General features: G+C 37.9%; 1 protein-coding gene across 1 annotated transcript in view; it reads left to right on the plus strand.

Annotated features, from left to right (window-relative positions):
* The window catches only part of COL14A1 (collagen type XIV alpha 1 chain), a 242,278-nt gene that overhangs the window by 58,163 nt on the left and 164,145 nt on the right, over nt 1-19,970 (plus strand). The window contains exons 6-11 of the mRNA XM_025394901.1: nt 6,838-6,993; nt 7,844-7,963; nt 9,342-9,506; nt 13,627-13,788; nt 17,216-17,367; nt 18,513-18,642. Of these exons, the coding sequence (XP_025250686.1) occupies nt 6,838-6,993; nt 7,844-7,963; nt 9,342-9,506; nt 13,627-13,788; nt 17,216-17,367; nt 18,513-18,642 (885 nt within the window). The remainder of the gene's footprint in view (nt 1-6,837; nt 6,994-7,843; nt 7,964-9,341; nt 9,507-13,626; nt 13,789-17,215; nt 17,368-18,512; nt 18,643-19,970) is intronic.

Consider the following 19,970-nt stretch of genomic DNA (forward strand, 5'->3'; position numbering starts at 1 on the left):
CCCTACATAGATGGTTTCTGATGTTATCTCCTATGGCAGTAATCATCTATGTTGCGTTCTGTGAGGACAACTTCCATGGTAGTGATAGTGTGATATGTTGGAAAATGCATATTGGACCAAACATTTAGGAGACCTGTCGTGGCTGGGTGCAGTGGTGGTGGCTCACACCTGTAATTCCAGTGCTTTGGGAGGCCAAGGTTGCAGGATCGCTTGAGCCCAGGAGTTCGAGACCAGCCAGGGTAACATAGTGAGACTCCATCTCTACAAAAATTAAACAAACAAACAGACATTAACTGGGCATGTGATATGTGCCTATTGTTCCAGCTACTCAGGAGGCTGAGGCAGGATCACTTGAGCCCAGCAATGCGATCTTGTAGTGAGCTAGCATTGCGCCACTGCACTCCAGCCTAGGTAACAGAGTGAGACCCTGTCTCTAAAAAGAGAAAAAGAAGAAGAGAAAAGTACCTGTCATCCAATCCTAGCTCTGCTAGTAACCAGTAAGTCAGTCACTTGTTCTCTCTGAACCTCAATTTCATTTTCTTTTTTTTCTTTTTTCTTTTGAGATGGAGCTTCGGTCTTGTTGCCCAGGCTGTAGTACAATGGCGTGATCTTGGCTCACTGCAACCTCTGCCTCCTGGGTTCAAGCAATTCTCCTGCCTCAGCCTTCCGAGTAGCTGGGGTTACTGGTGCCTGTCACCATGTCCAGCTAATTTTTTGTATTTTTAGTAGAGATGGAGTTTTACCATGTTGACCTGGCTGGTCTCAAACTCCTGACCTCACGTGATCCACCCACCTCGGCCTCCCAAAATGCTGGGATTACAGGCGTGAGCCACCACACCCTGCCCTCAATTTAATTTTCTGAAAAATGGAGACAACATGGCTTCTCATGGGAATGTTGTAAAAGTCAGAATTTGCCAATATATTGAAAAACCCTTTCAGAATGAAGGTTTCTCGTTGAGTTTTTGGCGATGTAAAATGATGTTAACTCTTTTTATAAAAATACCTTCAGTAGTGTGGCTGGAGCCAATCTCCACATGGTAACAGTGATCTTCCAAGAGTTCTACTGTACCAAATTCTTAGGGATTTTCTTTTGCTCTTGGTTTGGAAACTTGAATGTAACCTCACAGGAGACTTAAGTGAAAAATCGTTCTGTGGTCACAGTATTCCTTCAAATGTCTTGTGTGATGAATGGCTGAGCCTGATATTTTGAGTGGCATAGAACGAAGTAATTCAAAGCCCCTAAATGAATCCTAGACCAGTTGTAGTGAAATCATTATGAGATTTTCTCACTGAGGTTAAGACAGGGTGAATAAAAATAGTACACACTCTCCTTTCATTCAGCTTAGCCTCCAGCATTAGGAAAACATCAAGGAAGGCAGGCCACTTTGATACAATCTCCCTGATTCCTAAATAACTGTAATCCACTTTCCCAATGCGGTAGTGTGGCAGGGCAGGAGGAGAGAACACGTTTAATTGAGCCATCATGGCTCATTTCTCTAGTGTCCTACTAGAACTATGTGAACATAGGAATTATTTTTTAACAACACAATTCAATGTACTTTAGCTACACCGATGTACTATATGTCAAGAGTTGAGCCAGATAAAGTGGCTAAAAAGGCAAGTAACAAAAGCCCTCCCCCGTCAAGGAGTTCACAGTCTAGTCAGGGAGATAGAAATGGAAGCCAATCATAATATTCCAGTGTGATGGGCACAACAAACAGTGTACAAATCCAGAGTCAATAAAGAGGGGCAGGTAATGAGTCCCATCTGAGGAGAGTGGGAAAAGATTCATGAAGTTGGTAAAGTGTGACCTGGATTTTGAAGGATGAATAGGAGTTTACCTGGCAGAAAAAGTTATCTTCTGTCAGCTCCCTCTTTTCTATCTTCACTGACTATGTTGATAAATACCTTTATCTAAGAATGCATTGTAAACATTTCATTATATAAACCATAATTGGGTCTTTAATTTGAATGCCATTAGAACAAAAACAATAACATGGTTTAAAAGGAAGATTTTTAATCTGGTAATTTCATACTATTGCCATTACAGTAACATTACCCCTTGCCCCCACATAGAGTTACTCTTTGTATGATTTTGTTTACTTTTATAAAGCGCTTTTTTGCATCTGAACCTATGTTGCTTTATTATAGTCTATTTCCTTTCACTAAGAATTGAATCATGGAGTGGTGTTACGAGTCAAAAATAAATAAATAAATAAATAAAATAATTTAAACTGCAAGAAGTTGGGGGCTTTGTTGTGTTTCCGGTTGTTCAGAATAGTGCTTGGTACGTAATAAACACTAAATAGATTTTCAATAAATAAGTAAATTTCATCCAGGAAATTAGTTGCATAACATCAGATGAATAAACATGGGTTTGGAGTTTCTCATGATGTCAGTAACACAATAAAATTGGTGTAAAATTATTGGAAGAAGGATGCTTTTCACATGGGCAACTTCAGTATGAAAGTGCATTTATTTGGGAGGGAAAAACGTTCTAGAAAAATAATTGGAAATGTTAGCAAACCGCACAGATTAGCTGTGGACATAGCAGGGGCAAGCCCAGCAGAGACACTGCTTTATGTTACAAGCTTTTCCCCCTTGCTTTCTAAATTTACATAACATAGAGTGCCTTCCTGAAGTCGGTATATAGCCCTGTGGTTAAAAACATAGGTTGTGGAGACACATTGCATAGGTTGTGGAGACACATTACTTGGGTTTCAAATCCCAGATTTGCCACTTCTTAGCTGTGTGACACCCTGGGCAAATCACGCAGTCCTTGTATGCCATACTTTTTGACTGCAGATGGGAATGATAATAATGGTACCTCTTCCACAGAGTTGTTGTGAGGACTAAATCAATAGATAAGTGTGGAAGACTTAACCTTTTATTTTTTTTTCTTTTTTTGAGATGGAGTCTCATTCTGCACCCAGGCTGGAGTGCAATGACGCAATCTCAGCTCACTGCAACCTCCACCTCCAGATTCAAGCGATTCTTTTGCCTCAGCCTCCCGAGTAGCTGAGATTATAGGCACCCACCATCATGCCCGGCTAATTTTCGTATTTTTGTAGAGACGGGGTTTCACCGTGTTAACCAGGCTGGTCTTGAACTCCTGACCTCAGGTGATCCACCCATCTCAGCCTCCCAAAGTATTGGGATTACAGGCATGAACCACCACACCCAGACTTAACATTTAATATAATAATGTACATAATTTCCAAATACGGAATGTTAAGAAATCACTAGTTCTTCCAATTCTTCTCATCACAAAACTCCAGAAAATATAGAAGAGAAAGGGGATCATTTCTCCTGGACTTGTGCAATTGTTCCTTTTGATTCTATCTGTGACATCAAATTGTTATTATCTTTGTAATCTAGGCCATATATTGAGTGCTTTTCTTTAAGTTCAGCTGTTTAGGCATGTTTTAAAACACCACCTATATTTTCAGAGTTGCATTTTAGATAAGACCCATGTAAAGTTAAGAGCTGAATTAAAATATGATTCAAGAGGTCATTTCCTCTGTCCCTTTGCTTTAATTTTAAATACAGGCTTGTAGACAAAAAGGATTGATTTTATTTTACAAATTAATTTGGAGTATTGTCTTAGCAGTAAAAGCTTATGCCCTCATTTCTTTATATTATAGATTTAAACTACATTTAGCTGCTGGGTTTTACACATTTACCTGGGCTCCCAGGTGTGTCTGGTTTTCTTTTCTACCACTTGATTTTTAACACATCTTATGGTACTTAATATTTTCTTCCTGATTGGTGTCTCTCTAAGAATGGTGAAATGGGTAATGTGTTTGCCAGTGAAGAGTAATGTTGTCTTCAGTTTTGAATCTGGGCTCCTGCTTATAGTAAGACAATGATTTGAATGCATTTCTTTAAAAAGATTCATCATAGCAGCTGGAATTATGGTTAAGATATATGATTATGGAACTTGAACACAGCGGCTTTTAAATTACCTCTTTGTACCAAGTATACGAACAGCTGTTTGCCCCTGGCACAGGAAAACCTGTTGATGGGACAAACATTGCACATGTGTACATTTTGATGGAAATAGCCATTAGGGTTCATTGTGTTTATATAAGTCTTAGAGCTGATAACCAGGATTTAGGACACAAGAAAAAATATTGTTTTTACAGTTCTCAAGTGAGTACATACTAATCTTCAACAAAAATCATACTTTGTAGTACAAAACCAATGATAGATTTTGACTTTTGAAATTGTTGAAAAAAGTATCTTCCTATGAGTCTTAATTTCAAGTGAAATATGCCGAGTTGTAGTTTGCTTTTAAGGTTTTTGGTGCTTAAATTATGTGACATAAACATTCAAATTATTTTTCTAGATAATGCTTTCTGCATGCTAGATAGGATTATTTCTCTCTTTTAATTAGTTACTTAATTAGTAATTTTTAATGGTGTCGTAAGCACTCAAGCTCATCTTACCCCCAAAATATATGACCTTGACCATAGCCCACACCTATGCTTTTATTTTCTTTAAGATGTCTTTTGATGACCAACTTAAAAATTTTTAGTCTTATTAAAGTTATCAATCTTTTGACTTATAGTCAATTAGTTCTATATCTTGCTTAGGAGCTATACGGAATGTGTGTTTCCAAGTCATTTCTGACTTGAAAGAGCTAAATAAACAGAACATGTCTATTGCAACCAGAAAATACCAATTTCATTAGCTATCTTTTAAATAAGCAGAAAGGGTTCCCTTTCTAAGTGCCTATCCATGTGGTTCCCAATTAATTTATAAGTGAAATAATATCCCCAGTAGTTTTGGAAAATAAAGAAAACTACTCTCCATTTGAGAGTAAGTTTCCCCCATAAAAACAGAGAAAAATGGGTTCTTGAAGCTTAACCAGACTTCAGTTTTCCCTGGTTATGTCCAAAAACAAATTAATTTTTATCCCGTGACTTTTTGTGGTATTCCATTTTAGCCTTTTTCTTAGTGTGGTACAGTAGGGCTAACTCCCAAATACAAAGTTACCAGCTGATGGCTCTGCATTTGGTGATTAAGAAAGGGAATCTGGTGCCAGAAAGTGAATATATAAACTTTGGATTGAGTTGTACTGTTTAGCTTCCATAATGAATATTGGAGTATTTCACTGGCAAATTCATTTTTTCCCCATCTGGTAAAAGCATCTAGGTATCCCATAAATATTTATATCTGGAAAAAAATCAAGATCCTTTAAGCAAAATGTGGCCTGGTAGATGCAGAGACACGTATATTAAACTGCCTATGCCAACCATAGTAGTTCAACTATTTTTTTTTTTTTTTAGGTAAAGGCATATTCAACTTGTTTATGAACACTTCTGTATTTTGGTTTTCATTATATATGTTTAAAAAAACAAACAAACAAAGATTTTTCTAAGCCAGCAAGAAGTTAAAAAGGATACAAGAAACCCACCCCCAAAACCCCTCTGCCTGCCACACACACTTAATGATCTCTAGTCCTAATATGAAAATTCAGCAGAGTTAAGCAGTTCTTTGGAAGCACAGACTAGAGTACGAAGCAATGTTGCAGTAGGTACTAAAAGTATTAGTCTGTTCTCACGCTGCTAATAAAGACATACTCAAGACTGGGTAATTTAAAAAGGAAAGAGGTTTAGTGGACTCACAGTTCCACATGGCTGGGGAGGCCCCACAATCATGGCAAAAGACAAAGGAGAATCAAAGGCACATCTTACATGGCGGCAGGCAAGAGCACATGTGCAGAGGGAATCTCCCTTTTATAAAACCGTCAGATCTTATGAGACTCATTCACTATTCTGAGAACAGCATGGGAAGACCTGCCCCCATTATTTAATTACCTCCCACTGGGTCCCTCCAATGACACGTGGGAATTATGGGAGCTGCAATTCAAGATGAGATTTGGGTGGGGACACAACCAAACCATCTTGATATTGTTAAGGCTTTGTGAAACACTTGGAGAATATTCCTGTGTCTTGGCTCTGTGTGAATAGAAATGGTGAATTTCCCCTAAAGAAGCACAGATCTATCCTAGATCAGGCAGCCTCCTCCATTTTTATAGAGGCTTAGCCATATGCCCTCTGCATTTCCACAGCATTGCTGTGAGTGGGGCCTTCTCTGATGGTAAAACATAGGTACCATGGCCACTGGGCATCCTCTTCTGAATCTTTGTCCTGAATCCTAATTGAGCCATTAAAAAAATCAATTATTTACGTGATCTTTAGGAACAAAATTTACTGTCACATATACATAATATGCAAAAAACATTTGACTTTGGGGAAATTCTTTGGCCTTTTTCCAATTATCTTGTTCCAAAAGCCCTTCCTTCTTTAGAAAAAGTCTCTGTATCTTTCTTGGATTAAATATGCAGCTGTAACGTTTCGTTGAATTCAGAAAGCCCGTATTTCTCTTTTCCTATCACTTCCTCTAGCATAAATTTATCAGGATAGGAGAGCCGTCTTTTTGCCTCCTGGCTGTCTTCCCATCTCGGCTGACTGGCACACACTGGTGTTGCTAAGACCTTTCCTGGAAAGAATCAACAGGCGAAAGCCCACAGCTGGATGCTTTTGCACAGACACTACTTTCTAAAATACACAGAAGGCTGAGTTGCCAGGATGGTGTGAACCTGCCCAGTATTTTCCTAACTATTTCCAGAGCACTGGCTCTACTGCCAACCATTACCACAATTTTTTTTCTAGTAAAATACATTTAAGGGAAGAGTTGTAAAAAGATGGCTGCTCCTATGGGAATGTTTTTGTATTCTTAGCACTAAGTTGTCTAAAAGACGTTAAGATGGACTGTTTTTGAAGTTACTGTGACAGTAACACATGCGCTTTTCTGGTTTGTGCTTTGCAGAAGTGAAATTTGTCTGTCAAACTCCAGCAATTGCTGACATTGTAATCCTGGTCGATGGTTCATGGAGTATTGGAAGATTCAACTTCAGACTGGTTCGGCTTTTCTTGGAAAACCTGGTTACAGCATTCGATGTGGGCTCAGAGAAGACACGAATTGGTATAATTTCTATTATTAGCAGTAGCAGTCAGCTGTCAGTGCAAAACCGCTGGGAAGTGTTTTAAGAAATTTCAAAAATTCCTTACAAAGTGACTTTCAGGATTGCAGGATACTCATCATCTCCAAAGCACATGTTTCAATCAATAAATATTTATTCCTTCTAATTTTTGCAATGACAGTGTCATTCAATTAATTATTGAACATATTTTAATTTTCTGAAAAGTCAAGATCTTCTCTGTTAATAATAAAAATAAAACTTTAAAAGTTACAGCTGGTTTAATAATTTATTGCATAGCAGTTTTCTTTCTATTTAAAAGAAATAACTAAATCTAGGAAAATGTTGAACTAGAAAATTGGCAGTCATTTTATAGTACAAGATAATCTTTGCCAAATTAATTCTAGCCCAGATAACAAGCAAAAAAGTTGTAAATCTTTGAGCAATATTACAAATAATAAAAATAATAAATCTTTGTTAAACAAAGTCTCCTAGTTTAACTTTTAAATAGCCATTAAGAAAAATCACTCCTTTGAGAATAAATCAACAACAAATAAATCTAGGCCTTTTGTCTACAAACATGATCAGATTTTTTTTTTAATGCCAGGTACCTAATTGGGTACTCATTTATAAATGGCTGGAAAATATGTCCACTCCCTCGAACTCCGTATATGTTTAACTTGATTCCTTTAATTCATCTTACTCAGCAAGTCTTTCTGAAAATTTATAGCCGGGACAAAAATATATATATATATTGCAAAGATGAGGCCTTTTGTCGTTCTAGTTTCTTGAGTAGCTCACTACATTTTTGAGTAACCCATTATTCCTGGTGAGTTTCCTAATCTTTTTTTCCAGGTCTTGCACAGTATAGTGGCGACCCCAGAATAGAATGGCACTTGAATGCATTTAGCACAAAAGATGAGGTGATTGAAGCTGTCCGAAACCTCCCATATAAAGGAGGAAATACACTAACAGGTATATTTTGTTCAATCCATGTTATAACAACATATCTTTTTGAAGAATAATTGTATTACCTCATTTTGCCACTTTGTGTTATCATAATGTTTTAATTAAACTAGCACTTAGGATTCTTTGATGACGGTTTTCCCAAATTCAGCATTGAGATAAAAGCCAGATATCTCATTCCTTTTACTCTATGACTCTAATGTTTCAGGAAGGGCTTGGTTGGGTTAGGAGAAAATGAAGCAAGCCCTGAGACCAACAGAGTGGAGTAGCTGTCTGACTTTTGTCAGCTACTCTCTTCACTGCTTTTCTCCTCCTGCCATCCTCCACCCTGTTATTTAAATAGAAACAAATCTCTTCTTATTTTCAAAGGAGATATTTTCTTTGCCCTTATTCTGCAATCAGTAGTTATCATGAAGATATTATGATATAATTTTCTGAAAAGTCAAGATCCTCTCTGTTAATAGTAATACGGATCTTTGGCTCACCAGTATTTTTGATGAATGATGAATATAAGAATATTTACATTATAATCATCCATGGCACAGTCACAAAGGGTTTGTAAAAATTTTAACCTTGAGACATGCTGCAAGCTGAGCATCCCAACTCTGAAAATCCAAAATGTTTGAGTGCCAACATGATGCTAAAAAAATGCTCATTGAAGCATTTCAAGTTTTTATTGTTTAGATTTGGGCTGCTCAACCAGAAAATATAATGCAAATATTCCAAAATCCAAAAATACCTGAAATCCAAAACTATTCTGGTCTCAAGGATTTAATAGTGGATATTCAACCTGTATTGCCTACCACAGGTACATATTAGAGATGCTCAGATGAAACAATGTAGATGTTGTTATTGATTTTTATGCAGCAAACAATTTATTAAACACAAATCCTATAACAATATTGCACCATTTCTTATTTTTTTCTGGATGGAAAGTGTCATATACACAAGGCAGGAGTATGATTAATGATTTTAGATCTGTCCCTTCTACTCCTAAAAAACAAAGAGAGGGATTTTTCGGTTCCTTAGAATATCACGAACAAATTGAAAACCTAATGATAACGCACTGCTGTGTGAGTATTCTTGCTTCATCCTAAATTATAAAGGTTCAGATCTGCTTGTACACAATATCTATTATCATCCATTGGCCATGAATTCAGAGTTCTTTATAAATGCTAGTTTCTGAGAGAATGCAGTGTTTAATTATTTTCATTACCTTTATTCCAGTGGATTTTAGTTCCTTGTTGAATCTGTGAAAGACAAGGTTATTATAACAATGAAGATTCCTGTGGCTCAATAGGTTACCCATCTTGTGGTTGTATTTTGGAGAATTTGGAGACTTTTTATTAGAGATGGCTGGTGTTTACTTTTCCTTGTTTTCTACAAGGTCTTGCTTTGAACTACATTTTTGAAAATAGCTTCAAACCTGAAGCAGGATCAAGGACTGGAGTATCCAAAATCGGCATTTTAATCACAGATGGAAAATCCCAGGATGACATTATTCCACCATCTAGAAACCTTCGTGAGTCTGGTGTAGAACTGTTTGCCATAGGTATGTGCTCTTTTTAGTCTTGTTTCAACTAAGGTCATAGACCCACAACCACTTAAAACAATATGTAATGTGAAATGCACTTCACTGAAAGCCAGGAGATCTGAGCACTTTCTAGTCTTGGCCCTTGCCATAGGCAGCCCTGTGATCTGAGCCCAGCTTCCTTACAGTTAAAATGGGAGTGATGCTAGCTGTCATGTATCCCATGGTGTGAGGATTTCTAAGTGAGGTGTCATGTATAAAATGCTGCAAAAAGCATAAAGTGGCATGCAAAGGCCTGGTATATGTTTGTTACTGTTTAATAAGTCAAGACTTTCCTTAAGGGTCACAGCTATCTCTTTTCTGGCAGTATAGGAAGACCCTAATTTATCATTTTCAAGGAATTAGGGTCCTGCAACTACATAAAGAAGACACAAAGTTCAAGATTTGTAGTAGTTCTTATCGGAAACTAACCCTTTATAAGGTATCCTTCTTGTGTGAAAAAGCATATATATACACATATATGTGTGTGTGTATATATATAGCATACATTTGGAATAACTACAAAATATTTAGATGATGCATCTTTGCTGTTGATTAAAATGTTAACATTTTCTTTGGCAACGGGAAGGTCTTCTATTTAGTAGAGAACAACAAACTTTCTCAGCAGAAAAAATGCCTGATTCCCAAGCAACACTGAAATACAAACCAAAATATAACAGCAAATTCCTTAATAGGGCTCTGAAGACATTTGAAATGGGTTATCATGAATGCTCCCTTTTTATTATGTTTTACATATTTATTTTATTTGTGATAAGTCTTTAGTCCAAATAAAATGCATTTATCTTCCTGCATTTATCAAGAAGATGGTGCATGTTTCTTTTTGTGAACTTCCCATGAGATGTTTCTTCTATCAAAAGAGAGTAATCTCTACCCTGGAGTTCCATACCCAGTTATAGTGGGTGCTGGCATAAAAACTACATATTTCAGAGTACTTCTACTGCTGTGAAATGGAACTATCCAGGGAGAAGGGGCCTGGGAATACGTGTTTTGAAACCATACCCAGATCTGTATCTTAAAATCATTCTCCAGGGTTGAGAACTACTGGTAAGCCCACAGGAATATCTCCTCTGTGTATATTGGTTAAATTTCTCTCCCTTAGAGAAAGATCCTGAAAAGTTTTCCTATATATATATATATATATAAAATATTTTTCCTATATATATATATATAATTTTTCATCAGAGGATGTTTCTGATCATTTACTCAGAACTTGTTTCCTACTAGTATGTAGCCAAGTACAGTCTAAGAACAGCTGCAGAAGCTGTGGAAACTATGGTGTTCCCTCCTGTTTCTTTTCCTTATTCCTTCAGCATCTCCAAGCAGTGAATTCCCGGAGGTTCAGGTTGTATCTTCTTCACCTTTTCATCCTGATCGCCTATCCCAGTGCTTGACACTTAAAAAGTATCCCATAAATGGCTGTTTAATAAGTTAGTGCTCTAAATAATTTCTAAGATAGCATTATAACCCATAGTATTAAAAATAAAAATATTCATGAAACATACATGTAAGAGAGGTGTATTATTATTATTCAAGTAAGTGATGTGTACAGCCATTACTGCTACATTTTTCATTTACAGAAGAAAGAACAAAGAAATCCCAGGAAAAAATTAAAAATGTATTATGTTCGAACTTTGTTTTGGTAAATTAGAATCTTGTTATTTTATGTGCATGTGTGTGTGGTGCGGGAGGAGCTAGGTGTTATAGCTCAGTGGTGTGCAGGAGCCAGCTCATGCCAGTTTGCAAGAGCCAACTGTGCACATCTCTTCCCAAGTCTGCATTCTGTGACCTCATATTGGTAGTCTGGAATAAGCTACAGTGGGGGTATTTATTCTACAGAATATGGCAAACACTATAAATTAGGGCAGAAATCTGACTGTTAAATATTTACCACATTCACCAGCACACCCCTGGAATTTAAATGGGCAATAAATGAATTTAACCATACGGTGCTTCACTTGTAAAGAAAAATGTGAAGTTGGTCCTAGGAGTTGAGTTAAATTTGCTCTGTAGGAACATTTCTTACCCTGAAATTTAATAGTACATCTTTTAGAGTTATCAATGAAAAAAAAAATCTTAAGACCCTGTCCTAGATTTGCTACTCACAATATGGCTTATAGAATGTTTAATTCAAGAAGTATTAGCTTACATACTATGCACCAGGCATTGTGGAGGTTGTTGGGGTACAAAGATGAACAAGGCAAAATCCTTACAAAACAAATTCCTCCAAAGTCATGATGACCATTTCCTCTCTTTTCTGTGCAATTGCAACAGTCAAACTATTTTATTTGGGAAGGTGAGGGAGAGGCAAAATTGGGTCTATTTTTCCCAGAATATTCCTATATAAGTCCAAACTTGTCGGTTTCAACTGAATATCACAAAAAAAGCATTATTGGCACTGCTCCAGCATGCATTCAATGTTATATTCATTCAGATGTACATTTTAGAAGCAATTGTAGAAGTCCTTCAGGCAAGAACCATCAGAGATTTATTTTCCTGTCCTTTTGTCCAATAAAGGAAATCTCTGTCAAAGACTTAACCTAATGGAGGATTAATTTATGTGTTTATTCTCCATTTTCTGCTCTTGTTAATGATAAATAAGTGATTTTTTAAGCAAAGCTTTAAGTAAATTCATCCAGATGTGATTTAGACTTCTCTGAAAATTACCTGGAAATCAGCAGTATTTATTATCCTGCAACCTCCTAAAGCAAATAGTTCAGAGACAACTAACGCTTTGTTGCTCAATATGTTGGGGTTGAAAGATAAATTAATTGGCACAGGCAGCCATCTAAGAAGTAATTCATGTTGCCCCAGGTAATTTCTCTTCCTTGCTTCTATAGAACCTCCTTTTAATGCCCTCTGATGATTGAAACGACGGGGATTATAAAGAAATCCTCCTTGTTTGATGAAGCTTGGGGAAGGGAAATCTACCTTCCCACCCAGAAAACTTAACCTTATGCCTCTCCTTTCCTATCTCTAACATTGTTGGTAAATATTTAGTCATTTTAATGTGCAGTCTTCTGAGAGGCAGTATGAAATAGGGGAACAATAGTTCTAAACTCATAGGATTGTTTGTGAGGATTAAAGGTGTTATTATATGGAAAACAGTTACTATGGTGCTTGGGGACACGGTGATCAAACTCTTTTTTAAGGGTTTGTGTTCACTGCTTTCTGTCCTATTCTAGTCCCTGCTGTATTCCAGACACCCAACTTTGTGCTTGACCATGGCATTCAGTAGATACTGTGGAAGGACCAGAAATTTTCTATTTACATTAGTAAAATTGCAGTGGTTACTAGACAGCAAATTGTATTTAAGTATGTTAAAAAATAATTTTCCCTAGCTTTCTCCTTGGCTTAATGCTATAGAATCATAATTTCAAATATATGTATATGTATATTTGTTCTAGCAGTATTTCTCAATTTCAGTAAACTTATTTTATAGAAACTTAAACCTGAAGCTTTGATAGTTTAGGATGCTGGTTTAATTACTATTGCTTCTGCAATATTCATGCAAAACAGAATTTAGTTTTATGAAGTCATCTTCCTGTTACGATGTATTGAGTAAAATTAATATCTAATCATTTAAAAATGATTCTGCAACTGACTTTTTGTAAAAAGCAATCTGATATGAAATGTTCCTCTTTAAAGTGGCAGATGCCTATAACCAAATCCAAGACTGCAAGTCCACCAGAACGAGGGAGGGTGACTGAAGCAGCCTCTCAGATGGGGTTGGGGGAGTCCCAAGTGTTGTTTACTGGGACACAAGCACATAATAGCTTTCATCTTGTCAATGGTACATATGCTCGCTCTTCCCTTTTTTTGCTTTCTTTCTACATGAATAATTTGTTAGAATCAGAGCTATCGTTTTGTGTTATAGATATAAGACGATATTTTTTCATTTCATCAGTTTATTTCATGTGTGTGCATTTTAAATAAAATTTTAAATATATATATATATATATAAGTAGCAGATGATGCTTTGACTGCAGTGAAGATTGACTGACTGGGTCAGATCAGGCCCACCGCAGTCACTCTTTCCAAGGGGGCATAAAGGTCACCATTCTCCTGTTGTCCTCTGTGTAAGGGGTGAAAAATGCGGATGTGAATGAGCTGCAGGAGATCGCCTCCGAACCGGACAGCACTCATGTGTACAATGTTGCCGAATTCGACCTGATGCACACAGTTGTGGAGAGTCTGACCAGGACTGTCTGCTCTAGAGTGGAAGAACAGGACAGAGAAATTAAAGGTAAAATGAGTGACAGGGCAGTCCTGTGGATGTCAGTATTATGGTGCACAAGCCTATCGTGAATTGGGAAAATTCTTTTCATTTTCCATATTGGCTTTCTGAAGACCCCCTATTCCCCTAAGACCCGAGCCATCAGAGTAGAAAAGGGAGTATATTAGCAGGCTTTGTGGAGGTGAAGGAGAGACTCTTTAAACACAAGATGATTTTCTCCATAATGTAACGTTTACTTTTATTTAAAAATTAAACTTTTTAATTTTAAGATAATTATGCATTCAAATACAGTTTGTAAGAAATAATACATGGAAAGATTGTGTGTTCTTTACTCGCTTCTCCAATGGCAAAATCTTGTAAAGCTAATTGCATTACTACAAGCAGAATGCTTGCCATTGATACAGGCAAGATGCAGCATGTTTCCACCACAAGGATCATTCCTGTTCCCTTTTATAGCCACCCTCACTTATATCCCTCTCCCTCTCTCCGTAATCCCAGACAACCACTACTCCATCTCCAATATTTTTCATGTCAAAAATATTATGTGAATGGAGGTATGTGGTATGTAACCTTTGGGGATTGAGTTTTTTCATGCAGGAGAATTCCCTGGAGATTCATCCAAGTTGTTGCACGTGTCAACAGCGCTTTCTTTTTAATTGAGTGTCAGATTCCATGATGTGGATGTGCCACAGTTTGTTTAACCACTCACACATCGAGGGGCTCCTGGGTTGCTTTCAGCCTTTGGCTATGATGAATCAAGCTGCTGTGAATGTTCATGTAGAGGTTCTTGTGCAAACATAAGTTTTCATTTCTCTGGGATAATGCCCAGTAGTACAATGGCTGGATCATATCCCAGTTGCTGTTTTGTTTAGTTTGGTTTTCATTAAGAGTGGCCTCCTTGCTACTGGACAGTGGTGAAAGTCCTGACTCACTGCTAGGTCTCCTCTGACACCATCACAGAGTGAGGGGGAATGGTGCCTTATTACTCCCAGGTGGGGTTGAGGGTCCAGGCAGGCTCTTCATGTGGTCTCCCTTGATATCACAGATAGGATTGTAGGGGAAAAGATTCATTACCCTCTGCTGGGGACGAATATCTCTTCTCTGCTTGACCTCTCACACCACCCTAGCTGGCATGAGGGGCTTGGGGTGGATATTAGGGCACCCTATTACAGCCAAGAAAGGCTGGAAATTTTGGCTTCCCACTAGGCCTTTGCTGGCATGGGTAAAGGTGTGGCCACAGTTTTTTTCTGTGTTGATTATCTGCAGTAGAACAGTTATTGCCAAAAATGTTTAAAAAGTTTCAGTCTTGGTAGGCTGGCCATTTCCTGGTCCTTTGCTAGAGGGAGAAGATTTTGTTAGCAATTTTTAGTCTGTATCTGTTGGTGTTTCTAGGTTGGCAGATATTTTAGCTCCATGTGTGGGATATATGAGTAAAAGGAAGTGGGAGCTCACTGCTGGGAGCTCCTGAGCCCTGTAGTTCTGCACTCATTGACCTTCTTCTCTCTACTTTTCAGCGTCTTCTTATGCTTGTCTTTGATATAATTTCCAGAGTTTTTAGTTATACTCAGCAAAAGGAATAGAGTAAAGCACAGCTCTTCTCTTTCTTGGAGCAAATCCATCATAGATTTTTAAGCCTTGCCCCTCACAATATCACTGGTCTGCAGGTTGCGCTTGCCTTATAGAGTTGTAATCTGAGAAGAGGGTAATATCCAAGTCTTCTTTTAAGAGTCTGGTTTTATTTGCTGCCTCTGTTGTAACCAGCGTGAAATGGTTCTTTCTGGCTACATGTCCTTCTCTCTGTCATCATTCCCCTTTCCCCAGGCTAGATCTCATGGGGCTGGGCTGGGCATCCAAGCAGTATGATCCTGAACACATTTCTCTGAGCTTCAAAGTGAAGCTACTTTAGAGCTCAGTTTTTCCAAAATAGTCTACATGTGGTTGATGATACAGCATGTAATAAAGTTCCTGGCCATAGTTTGTGTTCAAAACAGTATTTTAAAAATTGAGATTATTAAAGTCCCTTTGAGTGAGTGCCCTTAAAGTGTGAGAAATTCTAAAGTTTAACCTTGTTATTATCATTTACATATTGTATCCCCCCTCCACTTAGATTTTGCATGTCCCAAATTTTTATAGAATCATTTGCTTTAACATGTGTAACACATACGAAAAAATGCTTATGTAGTGTTGAGCTCATAGTGGGCATTTAATATATGTTAGTTGCTTTTTCTTCTTTCACATTTTTAGATATTAGTCACTTGTTGAACTGAAATTTTTACTATAGAGCCTGTGTTCTCTGATGCTTAAAAACACAGACTCTTGTGTCAAGCCCAGATATCAATGTCAACTCTGATACTAATTGTGAGACCTTGGTCATGTTAGCTAACTTCATTGTGCCTTGATTTTCTCACATACGAAGTGTGAACAGTAATAGGAACTAGGGAGAAGTAGATGAGATTAAAAAAAAAAACTTCTAAAGACTCTGAAGAGAAACTTTCAATACACACATGCTTAGTTCATGTTTGTTTGTGTGTTTGTTTGGAGGCAGAGTCTCGCTCTATTCCCCAGGCTGGAGTGCAGTGGCACGATCTCGGCTCACTGCAACCTCCGCCTCCTGGTTCAAGCGATTCTTGTGCCTTAGGCTTCGGAGTAGCTGGGATTACAGGCACCTGCCACCATCCCCAGCTAATTTTTGAATTTTTAGTAGAGACGGGGTTTTGCCATGTTGGCCAGGCTAGTCTCGAACTCCTGATCTGACCTCAGGTGATCCACCCACCTTGGCCTCCCAAAGTGTTGGGATTACAGGCATGAGCTACCATGCCCAGCTGTTAATGTTTGTTTTTATTATTTATTAACAATGACCTTAATTTGAGAAAGTTCTCTAGAGTCAAGAACTACATCTTATTTAAGTTTGGAATCCTCAGAGCTTAGCGTAGTACCTGGCACCTAATAGACATTTAAATGTTTGAATGAACAAATGGATAACTGAATCAACTTATCTAAAGAGGAAAATCTTAGAGGCAGCATGAAATCAGTATTTATTTCTGTCTAATGAGATGTCTTAGCTTCATAAGAAATAACTTTGGGGCCGGGCGCGGTGGCTCAAGCCTGTAATCCCAGCACTTTGGGAGGCCGAGGCGGGTGGATCACAAGGTCAGGAGATCGAGACTATTCTGGCTAACATGGTGAAACCCCGTCTCTACTAAAAATACAAAAACCTAGCCGGGCGCGGTAGCGGGCGCCTGTAGTCCCAGCTACTTGGGAGGCTGAGGCGGGAGAATGGCGTGAACCCGGGGGGCGGAGCTTGCAGTGAGCCGAGATCGCGCCACTGCACTCCAGCCTGGGAGACACAGTGAGACTCCGTCTCAAAAAAAAAAAAAAAAAAAAAAAAGAAATAACGTTGGGTAAGAGGTTTATTTGATGTGTTTCTTTAATTTAGCCTCAGCCCATGCCATCACTGGGCCGCCTACGGAGTTGATTACTTCTGAAGTCACTGCCAGAAGCTTTATGGTTAACTGGACTCATGCCCCAGGAAATGTGGAAAAATACAGAGTTGTGTATTATCCTACCAGGGGTGGAAAACCAGACGAGGTAATAAGGAGACAGTATTTTCAACCATCCTTTTTATTCTCTCAAGTCTTCTACAGTAGTGAGAACAAGGCAGAAATTTATGTATAAGATTATTCCGTCACAGACATTTTAAAGAATTTGACTGAAATGCATTTCCACTTGTTCATATTGTTCTCCCATATCTCTGAGTTATGGCAATTACATCTTTCATCTCTCCAAATAACGCTCAGAACTGGTCATGTATGACTTTCTAACACAACGTATTTTTCTTCTTCAAATTAGTAAGTTCTAAAGTAAAAGGTATCAGTAGCTAATTATCTGGCCAGGACCCCTTTTGCTATTTGTGCATTTTTTCTGCTTGGGAGTGATCTGAGCTTTCTGCCTCAGTGAAGTCTGTGCATTCCAAAGTACGTGGTCATATACGGACTAGTCCTCCAAGCCTTGGAGTTTCCTGGACATTTGTAGGGATGAGTGCAATGGAAAAGCCATAATAAAGCAGCTGTGGCCAGCATTTTTTATGGCTTGGCTAACACAGGCGAGAACACCTATTGCCAGATGATTGGATCCTTCCCATTTCCTACCTTTGATACCACAATTCACAAGGAATATGTTAAAACACAATGAAATTCTTTTTTCTTTTTCTTTTTGTTGTTCTAACCTCTGACTGACCTCAGCATATTTCACAATATTCTGTGTTATGGTAGGATTTATGATATTTTTTAAGCGTTAGAGAAGTAGATTGTGGAGTCTTAAATCATTTGGACCAAAAAAAAAAAAAAAAAAGGAGAGAGATCTGAGTGCTTCCAATGATTCTTTTATTTTTCACGACTAATAAATCTTTTAAATGCTTCCCAAAGCTCTATGGAAAAATATCATGTTTATTGTTATTAAGTGGATGTAAATAGGATAATAATTAGCCTGGTATCAACACAATTATTTCTATTAGATATGAATTAACAAGGGACTTCTGGACACATTCCATAAAAGGTGCCTCACTTCATGTAGGCATTCAAAGAGCGTTTGACTGCCACAGTGGAAAGGAGGATGTGGCACAAACAAGAAAATATTCAATGAAATATTCTTGCTGGAGATATTTTCGCTTTTTGATTTCAATTCTGTGTGTAAGATATTCCATGCTCTCATTACTCAAACTGTTCTTTAAACAGGTGGTGGTAGATGGAAGTGTATCTTCCACAGTGTTGAAAAACTTGATGTCTTTAACTGAATATCAGATAGCAGTCTTTGCAATCTATGCCCACACTGCTAGTGAAGGCCTACGGGGAACTGAAACTACACGTATGTATTTAATTCTACCCCACTTTTAACTTTATGGAGTGCTGCTTAGGGGGCCTTTCTTAAATTGAAATTCTGCTCAGGTCGTGTTGATAGACATCCTGAATCAAATTCAATCAAATTCACAGAAGACATTTGTCGTGCTATATGTGGTACTTGTCCATGCTAGAGCTGTAGTCTTGCAGGTGCTATGTCTTGAAAAAGTTGTTATAAATCTCTGATAGGTTTAAGAGCAATTTGGTGGTGAAGAGTACAAAAACATTCATTCATTTATTAAGTAAGTATTTAATAAATGCCTACTATGAACCAAGAATTGTCCTTGAATTTGTCAGTAGAAGTAGAGAAAAAACTCCATAGCTCTCCTGCCCAGTAGAATGCCAAGGCAATTATGTTACTGCTATCTTCATTGTTCATATCATTGTAGGTAAAACAAGCTTCTGAATACTAATAATTCCCTTCCTGGGTAGGTTCATAGTAACACACAATGACAACATACACACATAATACACACACACACACACACACACACACGCACATGCACATGCACACAGAATCATGAGAAGAGATAATCTTTTTAAAAAAATCGAACATCTTGTAGTCATTTCTAATATTAACTGAGTTCCTATTACATGCGAGGCACTATGCAAAACTGCTCTAAAAAATCTGCCTCTGATAGAACAATAACAGGGTAAACAACACTAATCACAATGCGCCATGCGCTGTGATCATCACTTTCTGAAATCTGTTGGATTTATCCCTGGCAACAATCTGTCAGATAAGTGTTAATGCCCTCACTTTGCAGAAATATTTTAGTGACAATCCTTATTCTCAAGGATGTTTTAGTGAGCCTGGGCAACATGGCAAAACCCGGTCTCTACAAAAAATACAAAAATTAGCCGAGCATGGTGGCACGCCACTGTGGTCCCAGTTACTTGTGAGGCTGAGGTGGGAGGATTGCTTGAGCCCAGGAGGTGGAGGTTGCAGCCAAGATTGCACCACTGCACTCCAGCCTGGATGACAGAGGAATAACAGGTCTCAAAAAAATAATAAATAAAAGTAAAAGGATGTTTTAGTGTAGTAGGGGGTGGGAACGCAAACCAAGGAAGTGCAAGCAGATTAGTGCAATGAAAGACTGTAAGCACTCTCATAGATCTGTGTACAAGGAGCTGGAAATGTCAGCAAAGTCCTGAACTTGATATTGTGGTTAGAAGAGTAGACAGGGCCACGTTAGGGAGGGTCTAGAACCATATTTGAAAACAACAATGTTTCCTGTTTTTCATCAGCATTGTTTAACGCAGGAGCTTGCAATTTATTCTTAACTCCTTTCTCCC

This window comes from Theropithecus gelada, chromosome 8 (assembly GCF_003255815.1).
Source record: "Theropithecus gelada isolate Dixy chromosome 8, Tgel_1.0, whole genome shotgun sequence".
Taxonomy (NCBI): Eukaryota; Metazoa; Chordata; class Mammalia; order Primates; family Cercopithecidae; genus Theropithecus; species Theropithecus gelada.